The 16,596-nt window shown below is 38.1% G+C and overlaps 2 protein-coding genes across 2 annotated transcripts in view; one reads left to right on the forward strand and one right to left on the reverse strand.

The window, feature by feature from the left end:
• Nucleotides 1–4,371, forward strand: part of LOC134801178 (G protein-coupled receptor kinase 2) — a 95,904-nt gene extending 91,533 nt beyond the window's left edge. Inside the window, exons 11-13 of the mRNA XM_063773725.1 lie at nucleotides 1–184; nucleotides 766–863; nucleotides 1,053–4,371. Coding sequence (XP_063629795.1) covers nucleotides 1–184; nucleotides 766–863; nucleotides 1,053–1,205 — 435 coding nt within the window. The 3' untranslated portion in view covers nucleotides 1,206–4,371. The remainder of the gene's footprint in view (nucleotides 185–765; nucleotides 864–1,052) is intronic.
• The window catches only part of LOC134801353 (claspin-like), a 416,093-nt gene that overhangs the window by 128,690 nt on the left and 270,807 nt on the right, over nucleotides 1–16,596 (reverse strand). The window lies entirely within an intron of this gene.

Raw genomic sequence — 16,596 nt, forward strand, 5'->3', positions numbered from 1 at the left:
CCGCACGCGGTGTACGCTAAAGACGTACTAGACATCGAGCAGTTCTCGACCGTGAAGGGCGTAGCCCTGGACGCGGGCGACGACACCTTCTATGGCAAGTTCAACACCGGCTCCGTCTCCATGTCGTGGCAGACCGAGATGATCGAGACGGGCTGCTTCACCGAGCTGAACGTCTTCCAAGCGGGTATGTGTCACTCTACAGGCGGGTCAGTCACAACTTTGGCACAGATCATAGACATAGTTACCTAGTTTAGGTTGTGCTTTAGGTTACGTTGACCACCAAAGACGTTAATTGACACTCGCGACAATATCAATCTTCATGCATTAGGTTCAAAATAACGTGCCTGACGTCGAAAGAGTGACAGGCGTGACGTTGAAAGGGTTAACTAAATTAATAATGTTAATTAGTGTTTGTAATTTATTTGACAGTTGTCACTAGAAATAATTCGTATTCTATAATTCATCACGGTGTGATGGAATTTGACTCAACAACAACCAAACTACGATTTGTATTTGACGCATCAGCTAATATTTCTGAAGCGTGATTATTTTTTGTCATCACGGTGTATAAAAAGTTTCATTGGATAGTCAAATTACGAGTAGTTTATGATGCGTGCCAACAATTTTATAAGTACTTACTTAAAGATACATTTATAAAGTGTGTATCTCACCATTGTGTAAAGAACTCAGATTCATCAGTAACTAAAGTACGAGTTGTATTTGACGCATCTAATAACTTTTCTTGTGCAATATATGTATGGGCAGGCGAGGAGCAGACGGAGGCGCCGACGCCGGACCTGCAGCTGACGGCGGTGGCGGCGCCGCCGCAGGACGACAAGGGCTGCTTCGGCTTCGCGAGAAGGGTAAGCTCTGTGATTCGTGTTCAGACGGATTTGCAGCTTATACAGGTACCTCGTTCTTTGAACACTTTTAAGACGTAAATGTAGACAATTTTATTAAAAAAATACTTAGGTATACAGTCTATAAACACTTCCTCGGTCGCCCACAAGTTGTCGTTTTTAAAATCGTACTTACACATTTTGGTTTTCCAGGTACTGTGTCCTACCAAGAAAGTCCCGGCGCGGCTCCGCGTGGTGCCTGTTCCTGAGCACCTGCTGCAGCCCTCGTCTCCTGCACCTGCTGCACCTGCTGCACTTGCAGCACCCGCAGCACCCCTCGCGGCACTCCCGCAGGCTCAGAGCTGACGGACCGACACGGACCCTTAGCGCGGTGTTCGGTCCCAGTGCCGCCGGCATCCACAGAAAAATGAGGTTGACTAAAAGGACGTCACGAGAGTGATTCAAACTACGGCTATCACGGTTTACGTCTTTTCGTATGAGGTGAGGGGACGGCGACTTAGATGTTGAGTTTTAGAACTTTTTTATCGGTGAGTCCGCTTCTAGATCGAGATGAATACTTCTTTCGTGTTAGTTACCCGCCAAACACAAATTGTAAATCAATGTGACCCATAACTGCGAGTCCCTACTAGATTTCGACCGCAACATGGAATAGGTATTTTATGACTTTATGACTTGATGGAGTATTTTGACGACGTTTCGCGGAAGGAAATGTATATAATTTATTTATAATCAAATTATTAATCGGAAATACGGTGGCCGAATTTCCAACGCTCCCACATTTTAAATGATAAGAATAAATGCATTATTGATACAATGATCCTTGGGCGATGTAAATCATGAAAAAAACGTCTACGATTTAATAAACAATAATTCCAAGATGCGTTACCATTGAAACGCGGCAGTTATTTATATTCGACTATCGAGCAGATAGTCGATTTTTCTATCGATTATCAACCGTGTCGAGTGTCGATGGACTTTCCCGAACACGCGCTTGACAAAATTGTACATACATGTATAAGAAGTTGAACGATTGTGGCCAGTGTACGTAACGCAGAAGATTAAGGTTGTAAGCGTTTTGTTCGGGAATGTAGCTTTTTTGAATTTTATATCGTGAAATGTATTAAACTTGTGACGAAAATGTAAATTTAATCGATTTTTAAGACATTGAAAAACAAAATTAACCTTAGAAACTTATCTGATATGATGCATTTTGCAATGTACCTGTCGGTTCCGCGTGTGTGACGACATCATGAACAATTTAGTTATTTGTAAGTAAATGTTGATATTTGCAGTTTTCTCGACTGATTTCTTGCTTCGTATTATTTCGGGACGAGTATTATGTGAACAAAACATATGTATAAGTGGTATTTATGTAGTTATTTTTTACGCAAAACTTTGTCGGTGTGAAGTTAGATGGAACCATTTTTTTTATTAGTAACAAATTTTGCTAAAATATTTCTTTACATGCCAGATACGGTATACAAGATGTAGTCTTCGCACAAAGTTTTTCTAAAATATGTTTTTAACAAATATTTTTGTAGCTTTTTATGGCTGACTTCACACCAATAAAGAATGTACAGTGTCCATGAATTACATATTTGATGTATGTGGCAAACAAGGTGCTCATAAATATTCGTGCTCAGATGTTTATTAGCACATTGTTTTGTACATACATCGGAGACGTTCAATCTTCATGTATATTTGACGGCGACTGTACGTATCCCGCGCTCGACTGTACTCCTTTTGTATCGGAACGTCGGGTTGGTATTGAATTTATATTATTTACATGACTTTTGAAATGTATATTTTTGTAGAGGACGAATTTATATGTTTAGGCTTTTCGGACATGTTTATATAGTGGCTTCCGGAGAAGGTTGGGTCAGGAGTTGATGCACAACGGTGACACTTTACAATAGACCGTACGGCATTGTTATATAAGGTTCAAACTAAGACACTTAATTGTCTTCAACAGCAATGTTCCTTATTATTCTCTAGAATGCAACATAGTGATGACAAGATATTGGATATTTTTAAATTTTGACCGTTAGAAGTACCATCGCCCACACTGTTAACCGTCCATCGGTGGGCCCTATGCCTTTTGTATTAAGGTCCACCGATGGACAGTTACGAGTGTTACTGTTTGTACAAGGAGTAGTCGTATCCGACAAACTTGAACTTTAACCATTAATTTATAAAGTTCATATTTCTGTCATCATTAATTTGCATGCTATTGTCAAAGGAATTGTACTTTAGAGGTTACAAAGTCTAGTGACGTCATCGTCCGGGGTGTGACGTCATTACACGAGATTAACTCAGAGCAATAATTATGAAACTATATATATTTGGGAGTTGTTACAAAAATAAGTACCTTGTCACAGTAATGTCACTTCGCGGTGTAAATGTGTCAAATTTATAAATTGACAGGGTACTAATGTAATCTGACAGGACAGATAGAAACGTCTGATATATGTTTGTAAAGTTAGTGTCAGATGTTTCCTACGTCGTGTCAGATGTTATGGCGAGTGACTAAGGGGTTCGGTGTTTATAAATATAATATAATTAAATTTAACTCTGTATAGTTGTATAAATACATGTATCTATTACTATACGCGGCTGTGGGGTCGAGTATTATTCGATTTGAAACGTATACATGTTAATTTATCGATCCAAAACCGTATAGGAAAATACAAAATATCCTTCTTAAATGAAAACATAACGTAATACATTGTTTACACTTTATTTGAGCATTATAAGAAATTTATGTTTACTATCTATGTAGAGTTGCGAAAATGTATTTTAACAAAACTTCGCCCTTTCGGGCTATCCGGCCCGCGCCCACAGTCCCACGTATTGCACAAACTTTTGGAAACCGTTTACTGCATGATATTGAGGGCGCCACTGTCCTGCCGAGTAGATAAGTATTGAATTTGGTGTGTGTTATGTGTCAGGAGAACGAGCGGCGGCGGTCAATTTGTAATGTCTTCAATATTAATTATTATCTTATAAAATATTAGTAAAACTGGGCATTCAAAGGAAATATTTGATTATCAATAAAAAGATAAAATTGATTATTTACTCCGATTACTGATCAATTGGTGTAAAAAAAAACCACGTTAATAATCGACAATCAAGTAAACAGATAAAATAGTTTCTTGTATTTTTTGCGTGTGAACTGTAATATTTGCGATTGAGAAGTTTATTATTCGTAAATACATTTTCATTAATAAAATCAATGAATGATTTAAAATATTTAAATTTTTTGTACCTATGTGAATTATTATTATGCCGTCGTCGCTTCTAACTCACAAAAATCGAAAAGTATTGCCATAGCGTAGGCCACCTAGCTACAGCAACCACTGGTGGGCGACTATGGGTTTACTACAGGAAAACATACATATGTATATCGTAAAACCAACGTTGATAAAATCCTTTTACAGATACGAACCTAAGGCTGCAGAGAACAATGTTTATAAGATGTCACAGCGATACGATACCGATCTGTCGGTGTCAAAAGTGACATTTCTTCAACCAAAAACGTCACTTTTGACACTGACAGATCGGTGACGTATGGCTGTGACATCTTGTAAGCATTGTTCGAACTGGGCCGTAAGGCTGGTGCTGAAAGTTTTCAAAAACCTTAAAGGTTCCGTCACACAGGCGCGTTTTACGGGCGGGGCGTGAGCGTTTTATATGTAAAAGCGGGGCGCCCCGCACACGCCCCGCTCACGCCCCGCCCGGAAAAGGCGCCTGTGTGACGGAGCCTTAAAACGTTCTCGAGACCTCTCATAAGTTTCCATTTTAAAAATTCTCCATTGGATTTTTTTAGAATTTTCTGAGATAATTCCATGTGGAAGCATTCGCATGATCCTGAGTCGTCCGCCGGGGAAGAGGTTGGGATAGTTCCTAGGACCTTCAGCTAGTCTCACCGCTCGACCCGCCTCGCGAGTCGCTCCCGGACACAACCCGCGAGGCGGGGCCGCAGGGCAACTGCTCAATTTATGACGTCAGTTGGCTTGGCTAACGGTTCAATTTAGATTATTATTTAAATAACAATATAATTTAGAGCATATCCAAAAAAATTGTACAGTTTACAAAAAATGGTTACAAAATGAGAAAAGTTGCATGTTTTATTAGAAGTTCAATTCGATTGACGTCTTAAAATATTTCACAAGTTTAGTGCCCTACGAGCGGCGAGTGCAGTCAGGTATCGGTGTTCGCCAATTTGAGCATTTACCTTTCACCGATTTCGTAACATTTTATATAATTGTACTATTTGTAATCATTCATACCTGTACTATACTCATCGACTGCATTTGACTCGGTGTATTGGCTGATCGGATGTAGGGTGAATCGTCAAAGAATACCTTTATAAAAAGACGTAAGAATATTTAAAATCATAATTTGTGGCAAATAACTAAAATATTTACAGTAACATAATTTTGGCGTATTTCCATTTGTCCCCAGTGACCGCCGCCATACATGAAGCGGGGACAGATGGGCATAATTCATATGAATGCACCTATTCCCATCTGTGCCCGGCGGGGACAAATAAATAAATTTCATTTATTTCGAGTTACATGACTCATACAAATTGTTAGTATAAATTTGTTTTGTACTATATACAAATGGGAATACACCATATGTTAGAGACGTCATCGTCACCTACAACAGTGACGTGGCTTTAACCTTTGTATAAAGAGTACGGGTTTATAAAACTTATCTCTGATCAAAAAAAGGTAAGGTAAACTACCCTATTACCGGCACCCTGCCAATAGTTGGCTCCTTCAACCTATCAGCAGTGAGTTTCCTTCAAAACAGGTGCCAATTACTAATAATGTTCAGTGCCAAGCATGGGTAGTCTACCTGCCTTGTTGTAACCGCGCCGCGCCGCGCCGCGACGCGACGCGACGCGACGCGACGCGACGCGACGCGACGCGACGGGGCCCTCGTCCGATCGGCGTTGAGATATTAGTTGTAGGTACGTCTTCGATCGGCTGTAAGTAGCTTAGTGTAGCGGGATGTTAGCTTGACCTGTTAGTCGTTATTGCAGTATTTCCATGCAAATATTATTATTTCATAAGCGTATTCGTAAATATAAATTGACTCCGATATATTTGGTGTTTTATTTTTATTCCTTTAACTCTACCGACTTCCATTAGGTACCCCTACCTACTGATTACGTCTAAAAACCTCAATTTCTATAAATTCTGATTAAAGTGCATTTTCATTTTGATTAGTTACAATTTAAACTAAAGCCGGGTACTCATTAGCGAGCTGTAACCGTAACCGTTGCATGTACTGTAACCAAAAAACATAGTGTGTACGTGGTTCGCAAACCTGCTGCGACCGGTACGTGAGTGGCTCGCAGCGAGCCGACGTTTACAACGTACTCATTTCTGAACCCGTAACGTTGCACGTAACAGTAACCGTTACTGTTACCAAAAACATAGTGTGTACGTGGCTCGCGAGCCTGCAACGAACGCTACACGAGCGACTCGCAGCGAGCCGACGTTTACAACGTACTCATTTCTGAACCCGTAACGTTGTACGTAACAGTAACCGTTACTGTTACCAAAAACATAGTGTGTACGTGGCTCGCGAGCCTGCAACGAACGCTACGCGAGCGGCTCGCAGCGAGCCGACGTTTACAACGTACTCATTTCTGAACCCGTAACGTTGCACGTAACAGTAACCGTTACTGTTACCAAAAACATAGTGTGTACGTGGCTCGCGAGCCTGCAACGAACGCTACACGAGCTACTCGCAGCGAGCCGACGTTTACAACGTACTCATTTCTGAACCCGAAACGTTGCACGTAACTGTAACTGTGACTGTTACCAAAAACATAGTGTGTACGTGGTTCGCGAGCCTGCAACGAACGCTACACGAGCGACTCGCAGCGATCGGACGAATGTCGGTTTTTGCCGCGAACCAAAGGGCGCTCGCAGTGCGCTCGTGGACGTCAAGATCAGTTGTTGCTAGCCGCAGCGAACCAACTATATTATTCGAGTATTTCTTCGTCATGGGTGAATGGTCAGACGATAATAGTTATTTGTTTTACAAGGGGGCAAAGTTGTTGTTTAACCGCTCGTGCTAATATTGATACCCGAGCAAGCGAAAGATTCCAAAATTGAACCACTCGCGTAGCGAGTGGTTCGAAAATGGTATCTTGAGCGTTGCGAGGGTTTCAAAGCACGAGGGTTAAACAAAATTTGCCCCCGAGTGAAACACAAAATTTTTCACCACACCAACCCAAAGCAAATATTAAACGTAAAATATCAAACAAAATCAAAGCAAATCAAATCCAAATGAATGTTATTCAATATTTATCATCCAAAATCATAATTTAAAAGTCAATTCTACCAGCAAACATAAGAAAACAACTCAAAATTTGCATTTGTTTACTTTGCCTCACATGTGGATAAAACGCAACTTTGCTATCAGTTTTTGAAGGCAAAGTAAGCCTTTCCGAGCTGGGTGTGGTGAAAATATATTTTGCTGATAGACGCCTACAGGGAAAATAGTGTACTATGTTACTACATAGTAAAGTATTCTTTGTAGTAGTACTAAGTAAGTATTCTATGGATCTTCTTTCCCGATACATTCTATGAATGCATCATCATGGCCGTTTATGATCATCGAGTAGGCATCTAGGCCATCTAGTATGTATGCTGCACAAGCGAGAAATACTTCATCGTGGAGTTACAAACCAAAACTGCGGATCAGATCCGACTTGAGTGGCCTTCTCGTACACACTAGAACCTCGTTACTGTATCTGTTTGATTACAGTTACAGCTCGCAAAATGAGTTCGCTCGGTGAAAGCGTTCCGGCGACGTCGCGAGCCGAAACTGTAACATGCGTACTCACTAGAACCTCGTTACTGTATCTGTTTGGTTACAGTTACAGCTCGCAAAATGAGTACGCTCAGTGAAAGCGTTCCGGCGACGTCGCGAGCCGAAACTGTAACACGCGTACACACTAGAACCTCGTTAATGTATCACGCATGTTACGGTTACGGCTCGCTAATCAGTATCCGGCTTTAGAGGATATAACCAAACGGAGACGCCTTGTCTGTAATTTTCGGTACAAAACAGTCTGCCGATTTTTGCGGGGGAGGGGCACGTCAAATGTATACGTAACGTAAAAATAGCCATGTCAGATAAACGTCAGTCCATACAATGTTTATGACCATTGGCCGCCTATTTTCGACAGAGGGGAACGCCTGTTAATGGCTAATCCCTTTAGTTATATATACTCAAGAATTTAAAGGGTAATACCTAGCGGATGTCACAATACTGACGATAAATGTCAAACACATTAATCGATTAATTTCATGTCTCAATATTTCAAAATGATGTATTTTTATAGGTCTTCCCCCCCTCATCAGCCGGCGACGCTCTTTATGTAAGTATTACTTTAAAGTAGGTGAAATATAAATTTAAATATAAGTATACAAGTAGATATAGGGATCTATCATGGGCAAAAGGCACGAAACACTGTCTAATTCAACAACAAATGTAATTGCAATTAAAATAAATAACAATCAGATTTACAAATAACTATACAAATGCACCACATATACATTGACTGAAGAAGGTTGAGATGAGATGTCAACTCTTCAAATACTTACAATACTAAAGTTAGCGAGGTGAACACATGAGATATTACGGCGGTGAGCTAGTCTGATTGGCACGTCACCACTGTGCTGCTACGTTAAAGTTGAAGGTGCCAAGCATTGGTAGGTACGGTAGACGCTGCTTGAAATAGGGTAGGTTATCCTACTTATCCTATATGTTACTATGTAACTGTACATTAGGTTTGGCAAGAAAATAAAATAACGATAAATGTATGATAAACATTGATTTTTTCGATGTCTGTTGCAAATAAATTCATTTATTCATTCATTTATGAGTACCTAAAGAATAAAAAGTTTTGTATTTTACCTTGCGGCAAGCGGTGCGGGTAATATATTATAATTTGCTAAAAACATGTGGAAACGCCAAGTACGAGACTCATCATAAATTACTGGAGGACTTAGTCACTTTTTCTTTCGTATGACATCTGTAAGTACATCCTTTTCGGCTTACAAATTACAATAAAATTAGCTGTCGTACTCATAAAACTGACAATGACTATATTTTGCATATTGCAACATTACTACATAAGTAGGTAGGTACCTATAGCCAGCAAAACTATTAGCTAGCGCCGCTGCACAGTGAGAGTCAGGATCGCGGGTGTACCTAAATAAAAATAAACAAAAAGCATACCATATTTTAGTACCTAATTTGTACTATTTGGTACCTCCTTTAAAAAAATTAGTACCTCACGGTATTAAAAGTTATTACCAAAAAACATTACACCCGCCATTCTGACAGTCAGAATGGCGGGTGTATTTTATTACGCAATGATCCCGCGATTATTGATAAATTCTATAAAAGCCAAATTTTAGTACCTTTTTAGTACTTTCATATTCAATTATAAATTGAGCCATTTTATTTGTGGTTTCCGAGTTTTACTCATTTTACACTTTACATTGCTATTACAATTTTGCAGGCGCTTTAATTTTTCACCGTATCGATTTCGTTTTTAAGAAAAAACGCTACGCTACAACTATTGTTATTACGCCAGGATTTAGTACCTTTTACGTTTAATTTGTTACCTTTTCACGATTAATCTGTTAAGTTCAATTAACTATGAAAATTACGTCTTACAAATGGCCAGGCGCCATGTCATAGAATTCTTCGTATGAAAAAATTCTACTCTTCATTGTGCTTGTAATTGTGTACCTAATACCTACTTTTAAGTATATGGTGATTAATGAAATAAAACCCGCAAATTATGTCTGTTTGTCGGTATATGACTTCTCGTCCCGTTGATGTCCTTTTTAGGGTTCCGTACCAAAAAAGTACAAAAGGAACCCTCATGGTGCGACTCTGTCCGTCTGTCCGTCCGTATGTCACATCGCTAAATATATGGAGAACTACGGAAGCTATCGATTTAAAATTTGGAATGATTATTTGTTTATGAATTTTTAATAATTATGGAAAATGCCCAATATAAAGAGGGGGCAAAATTTACAAGTCTATAGTTACTAGGTCGAGTAGGATATCATTTGAAAGCGCTCGAATTGAACATTACAAAACATTTCTTTTTCACACTGAAAAATAAATTTATATTTGAAGGAAAAATGTGAAAAACAAAACTATTAAGGTCAATGTGGCCAAATCCGTCAGAGGAGTAAATCCGTCCAACAACATTTGCGACTATTCTAACAACAGTATACACTTGCTGACTCGATCGCTAAAGCAGAGAGCATATTTAATACCAGTAGTCAAAAACAGATCATAACAGTAGTCAGAAACAGCGCTCAGTCGCCAGTAAATGAAAAAAAATAACGCTATTAAAGTTCAGGTGCGCTCCGAACTTGATATCGAGCTAAGTGTGCTGCTCTGTTTTGTGAAGTTGGGATGAGACGATGTAAGTTATGCCTTAATAATGGCTTATTTAGAATTTTAGACGATGCGAGAACTCGCATGCGAGTTTCATTACACTGCGGTTTTTGATCGGTCGGTTGAATTGAACGTAACCAACAGTCCGCAATGTAACTAAAATGCATGCGAATTCGCGCGCAGTCTAAATCAGCCCTTAGTATGTTTATTATTGTTCGATATGCATGTTTATCGGTCTTTTTATCCATTTTACATTATAATCTCTTGGTGAGAAACCATGGGTGGTTAAAATTTGTGTTTACAAAACTATCGAGCGGACAAATCCGTCAATTACGAAACGGGAAAAATCGTCATGTGCCGGAATTTCCCTATTTCATATATTGCCAACCTTTTTTGATTTGACTCACTTAGGTAAGTATAACTCATATCATACTCATGCAGTGATGCGAGATTTTTACTGAATTCTCAAATTTCTCATATAAATTCGTGGTAGCTTTCGTACATCAATCTAAGATATCTGTGCTGTATTATTTAAAATTAAAAAGTAGATATTATTTTTAAACTTTTTTTAAAGGTTAAATTTAAAAATAGGACGGATTTGCCCCAAGAATATATTTGGGAATAAAATCTAAATTTAACCTTAAATTGATAGTGTAGTAAATGAAGCAAGTTGTTGTATGGAGACCCATGCATTAATTTCTCAGTCGATGATATTTAGCTTGGTTATTGTATAGTATGAGCCGAGACTAACATTATAAATATCCAAAAAAAAACACTCCTAAGTTAGGTAAAAACACAAATCTGATTATATATTGAACCGAGTAATTCCTCAGTCCAAAATTATTTTACAAAATAAGTTATTTGTATCAGTATGTGATACTAGAAAAAAATCTAAAAGTTTTGTCAAACATGAGAATATTTTTTTATAATACTTCCTTTTTTTGACGCTCATTTTCATCGGAAAATTGCTCTGTCATTTTTTTCTTCTTATATGATCTTAGAATATAATTTGGCGCAGTGGGTAAAAAAATCCAAAAAAAATGCGTATCGAAATGTATGTATTATAGAACTATTCAAAACTGAGAGTGGAAAATTTTTAGATTTTCATTTTGTAGGTATAAAACGGCAATAAAATGGCATTCCAGTGAAAAAATTAGACTGAGCAATTTTCCGGTCCAAGACACGCCAAAAAATTTTATTTTATTAATACTGTTATTTCTGCTGGGATATTTTTTTGATATTTCATATATTGTTGGAACACGTTACATGAATATGTCCGGTGAAGAAAGTTTGAACGGAGCATTTTTCCGTAAAAAGATATTAACGATTTAAGACTTTAGGTATTTACTTTAATTCTATTATTATTCCTTCTTCCTCGCGTTATCCCGGCATTTTGCCACGGCTCATGGGAGCCTGGGGTCAGGGTTGGGCAGTATTTCAATTACATGTATTTGAAATACATTTTAGTATTTTGTATTTGTATTTCAAATACTACCTGGAAAAGTATTTGGTATTTCAAATACTGCACTCACATGTATTTTGTATTTTGTATTTCAAATACTTTAAGCTTCAAAATACATTTCTACAAAATACATTTTTTTATTAAATTCTTTGATCCTAAAATGGAACGTTTTTTTAAATATAATGTACGACTTGTACGAGGTGCAAATATGTAGGTACAATGCGCGAGCTATTCTGCGCGGAACTTTTCGTCAACAGCCAGGGGATAGGGTCATTGCAGTAGTTTCCGTCCATGCTCTAGTTTTCGACCACTTGACAGATTAGCAAATAATATATTTCATTTTTAATTTACTATTTGCCAAATATAATTTTTATATGTAGACAGATATATTGTTTAGCTAAGGATTGAAATCAGTCCAAATTTGTGCAGCAGTGTAGGTTTATACCTATTCAAATTTCGTCAAGTGGAAGAAAACTAGAGCTGGACGAAAACAAGCACAATGACCCTATACATTTTTAGGAAAGGATATTCGTTAAAAACCGGCCAAGTGCGAGTCGGACTCGCGCACGAAGGGTTCCGTACCATAATGCAAAAAAACGGCAAAAAAAGACGGTCGTTGCTTAACTTCGGTCAAAAATCACGTCTGTTGTATGGGAGCCCCTCTTAAATCTTTATTTTATTCTGTTTTTAGTATTTGTTGTTATAGCGGCAACAGAAATACATCTGTGAAAATTTCAACTGTCTAGCTATCACGGTTCGTGAGATACAGCCCGGTGACAGACGGACGGACGGACGGACGGACGGACAGCGGGGTCTTAGTAATAGGGTCCCGTTTTACCCTTTGGGTACGGAACCCTAAAAAACTAAATGATTAAACAAAAAAAAATTAAAAGTATTTTGTATTTTGTATTTGAAATACATTATTTTAAACACTGTAATTTGTATTTTGTATTTCAAATACCAGTCACCAAAGTAGTTTGTATTTGGTATTTCAAATACTTTTAAAAATGTATTTTGTAATTTGTATTTGAAATACGTGGAAGCCAGTATTTTGCCCAACCCTGCCTGGGGTCCGCTTAACAACTAATCCCAAGAATTGACGAAGGCACTAGTTTTTACGAAAGCGACTGCCATCTGACCTTTCAACCCAGAGGGGAAACTAAGCCTTATTGGGATTAGTCCGGTTTCCTCACGATGTTTTCCTTCACCGAAAAGCAACTGGTAAATATCAATGATATTTCGTACATAAGTTCCGAAAAACTCATTGGTACGAGCCGGGGTTTGAACCCGCGACCTCGCTCGCTCTTACCGCTAGGCCACCAGCGCTATTATTATTATTCTTATTATTCTTTGGAAATTTATACAATACTTTTTATTTATTGATACTTTATCATACTGTAAAGTTTTTTCTGGCTGAGGAATTACTGCGGGGTCCACTACCTTTATTTACTACACTATGAGTTCACTAAGGTTTAGTTTCGATTAAGGGTAATATAGTGGTATTTATGTTCACTTGACGTAAGTACCTACATGTTTGTAATACGTCACGATACAAGAAAAATCGTTGGTTGACAGAAATGCCCCAAACCCTAGGGAAAATCCGTCAACTGACATGTCTTTAAAAAAAATCATATTTAAATAACCAGCAGTACTAGGAGTTTAATATGAGTACCTTTATATAAATAAATAAAATATATAAATAATTAATATTGGGGACATCTTACACAGATCAACCTAGCCCCAATCTGAGCAAAGCTTGTATTATGGGCGCTAGGCGACGATATACATACTTATATAGATAAATACATACTTATATACATAGAAAACACCCATGACTCAGGAACAAATATTAGTGTTCATCACACAAAAAATGCCCTTACTGGGATTCGAACCCAGGACCGTCGGCTTCGCAGGCAGGGTCACTACCCACTAGGCCAGACTGGTCGTCTATATCTCATAGGTTAAATAAATGCTTAATCTATTACAGTGATAAGGTTTATTAAAAAGTTAATATCATCATAGTTATGACCGGCCAAAGTGAACTTAAACTATGACGGAAATGCCCTCATTGACCTTAAATCCCCCCCCCCCCCCCCTAAGTATCCCCGAAAAACCAACATACAGTGAGTATTTTAGTTACTAAACGTGTCTGAACACCAAAAATTTAGTCGAGAAGACTAGTAAGAGTGGTGGAGTGAGGCCACGGGGAGGCTCACTCGCCAGAAAAAATAGAACAAAATGGATCCATTCGACTAATTTACTGACTAATCTACTCGATCAAATTGTCGGTGTTCAGACACGTAATACTCGCAACTCGCCACTCGACTATGTAGTCCGAACTAGGCTAGACATTGATACTCAAGGCGGTTTCTGTACAAGTGGCTTAACCGCGAAACGCAAAAATCGAAACTTCGTTATCTGCCTCTCTATCGATCGAATATGCAAGAGTGATAGAGAGGCAGAAACCGAACTTTTGATTTTCGTGTTTCGCGGTAGGCCCTGTGTTGGTGCTAGTGACGCCCTCTACGCAGAGTTTTGCGTAATATTCCCTGTGGGGTCGCTTTCCGTGCCATATTCATACTCAGACACAGCGACCTTGTCAGAAGAAAAACTGTACCAAGACGATAGAAAAACATCATGTAATAGTGATAGAATTAAATAAAGAAAACAGTTTAAATTGGTAATGTGAGTTTTATTTTATATATAAGAATCGCCATTACATTAGCAAGAATTAGACACGAGTGACATTAGACATAGAACGTCGGAAACCGGAAGTAAGTTTTAAACTACATGTCATCGACACAAATAAAATAAACCACCACAAAGGTGCAATTACATTGCTATATTTCTAACACCCCTTCTCAATGTAATTACACTTTAAAAACTTAATAAGTATTCTCAACAAATACATTAACAACAAACTTAAATGTTCTCCATACCACACATCACAAGAAAACGTGTGAGCAACTCCCTGTTTAGGGCTTTAGTGAGCATGTCTGCTGGTTGATCACTAGTTCTAACATATTTCAAAGTTAATTTATTATTCTTAACCAACTCTTTAATAAAGTGGTATCTAATGTCAACATGTTTCAGGCGCTTAACAGTGTCTGTGCAAGCAACTGAAAAGGCTGACTGGTTATCACAATATATGTTCACTGGACATACACTATTAATCCCGAAATCATTCAACAAATTTATCAACCAACAGGCTTCGCTGGCTGCAACACTAAGTGCAACATACTCTGATTCTGTTGAGGATAAACTGACTGACACTTGTTTCTTTGAACTCCAAGATATCAAACAATTTGAAAATTTAAACAAGTAGCCTGTGGTGGATTTTCTATCTTTGAGATCACCACCCCAGTCTGCATCACAGAATCCCTCTAAAACATCATTTTCACATTTATATACTAATTTATAATCTAGAGTATGTTTGACATATCTTAGGACCCTTTTTAATGCTGTCAATAATATCTCATTTGCACATTTTTGATATCTACTCAACAAGGAGACAGCAAAACATAGGTCAGGCCTAGTACCAGACACTGCATACATGAGACAGCCTATAATCTGTCTACAATTCTTTTCAATACTTTTATCTACAGTGCTAGTATCAGCCTCAAATATTTTACTGTTAATATTCACATCTATTGGTGTCAACATAGGTTTACAATTCTCCATCTTAAATCTTTTAAGTACATTCTCTAAATAACTCTTTTGACTCAGTTCAGTAATGCCTGTTTGCACATTTTGTTTTATATTAATACCTAAGTAATCTGACACTAGCCCTAGGTCTTTCATTTTGAACTCTTTATTTAATTTGTTTTTAAGTTGTTCCACTTCATTTTCATTTGACCCAAAAATTAACAAATCGTCTACATATAGCAACAGATACGTTTGGCTAGTTTTATTACACTTTGTATACAGGCAAGAGTCACAACTTGACCTAGTAAAGCCTTCTTTAACCATTACTGAATTAAATGTTTCATTCCAACATTTTGGTGAGCTCTTAAGCCCATAAAGAGACTTATTTAGTTTCACAATAGTTTTACTACCCTCATAGGCACCTTCTGGTAGGCTAACATACACATTTTCATTTATTTTACCATATAAAAAGGCTCCGGTCACATCCATCTGAATTATAGGCAATTTAAGTTTAGTTGCAATTGCTACAAACAACCTAAGAGTTGACAATTTGGCAACTGGGGCATAAATGTCATTTAAATCTAATATGTCATCTTGTTCGAACCCCCTAGCAACTAACCTGGCTTTGTACTGCGGAGTGTCCTTATTACCACTTTTAATCTTAAACACCCACTTACTACTGATCACTTTCTCACTTCCTGGATCATTCACTATTTTCCAAGTGTCATTATCTTCCAGTGTCTTCATTTCACGCTTTATAGCTTCAGACCATTTGTCAGCATCATGTCGGGTCATCGCCTCTTTGTACGTTGTAGGCTCATTTTCTGTAGTGCGGACACTCTGACAGTGACAGTTGTAAAATTCAGGTGGTTTTCTAACTCGTGTGCTTGGTTCTCTACAAGGCACTTCATTCATATCACTTAGCTCTAATGAGCTGTCACCTTCATCACCTGACGGGATATATTCACTTCCTGATTCCTCTGCACTTGAAGTCGCCGTTCTGTCACTGACGCTAGGCAACTCCCCTTCTGGCTCATTGCAGGGCTCCTCAGTTTTATTATCTTCGTTTTCTGTTGTGGTCATTGTGACTTCATGCTGACTCTCATCTTTTGATTCTTTATTTTCCAAGAAAACTATATCCCTCTTTAGTTCCACATTCTTTGTATCTGGATAGTATAC

Source organism: Cydia splendana, chromosome 21 (assembly GCF_910591565.1).
Source record: "Cydia splendana chromosome 21, ilCydSple1.2, whole genome shotgun sequence".
Lineage (NCBI taxonomy): Eukaryota > Metazoa > Arthropoda > Insecta > Lepidoptera > Tortricidae > Cydia > Cydia splendana.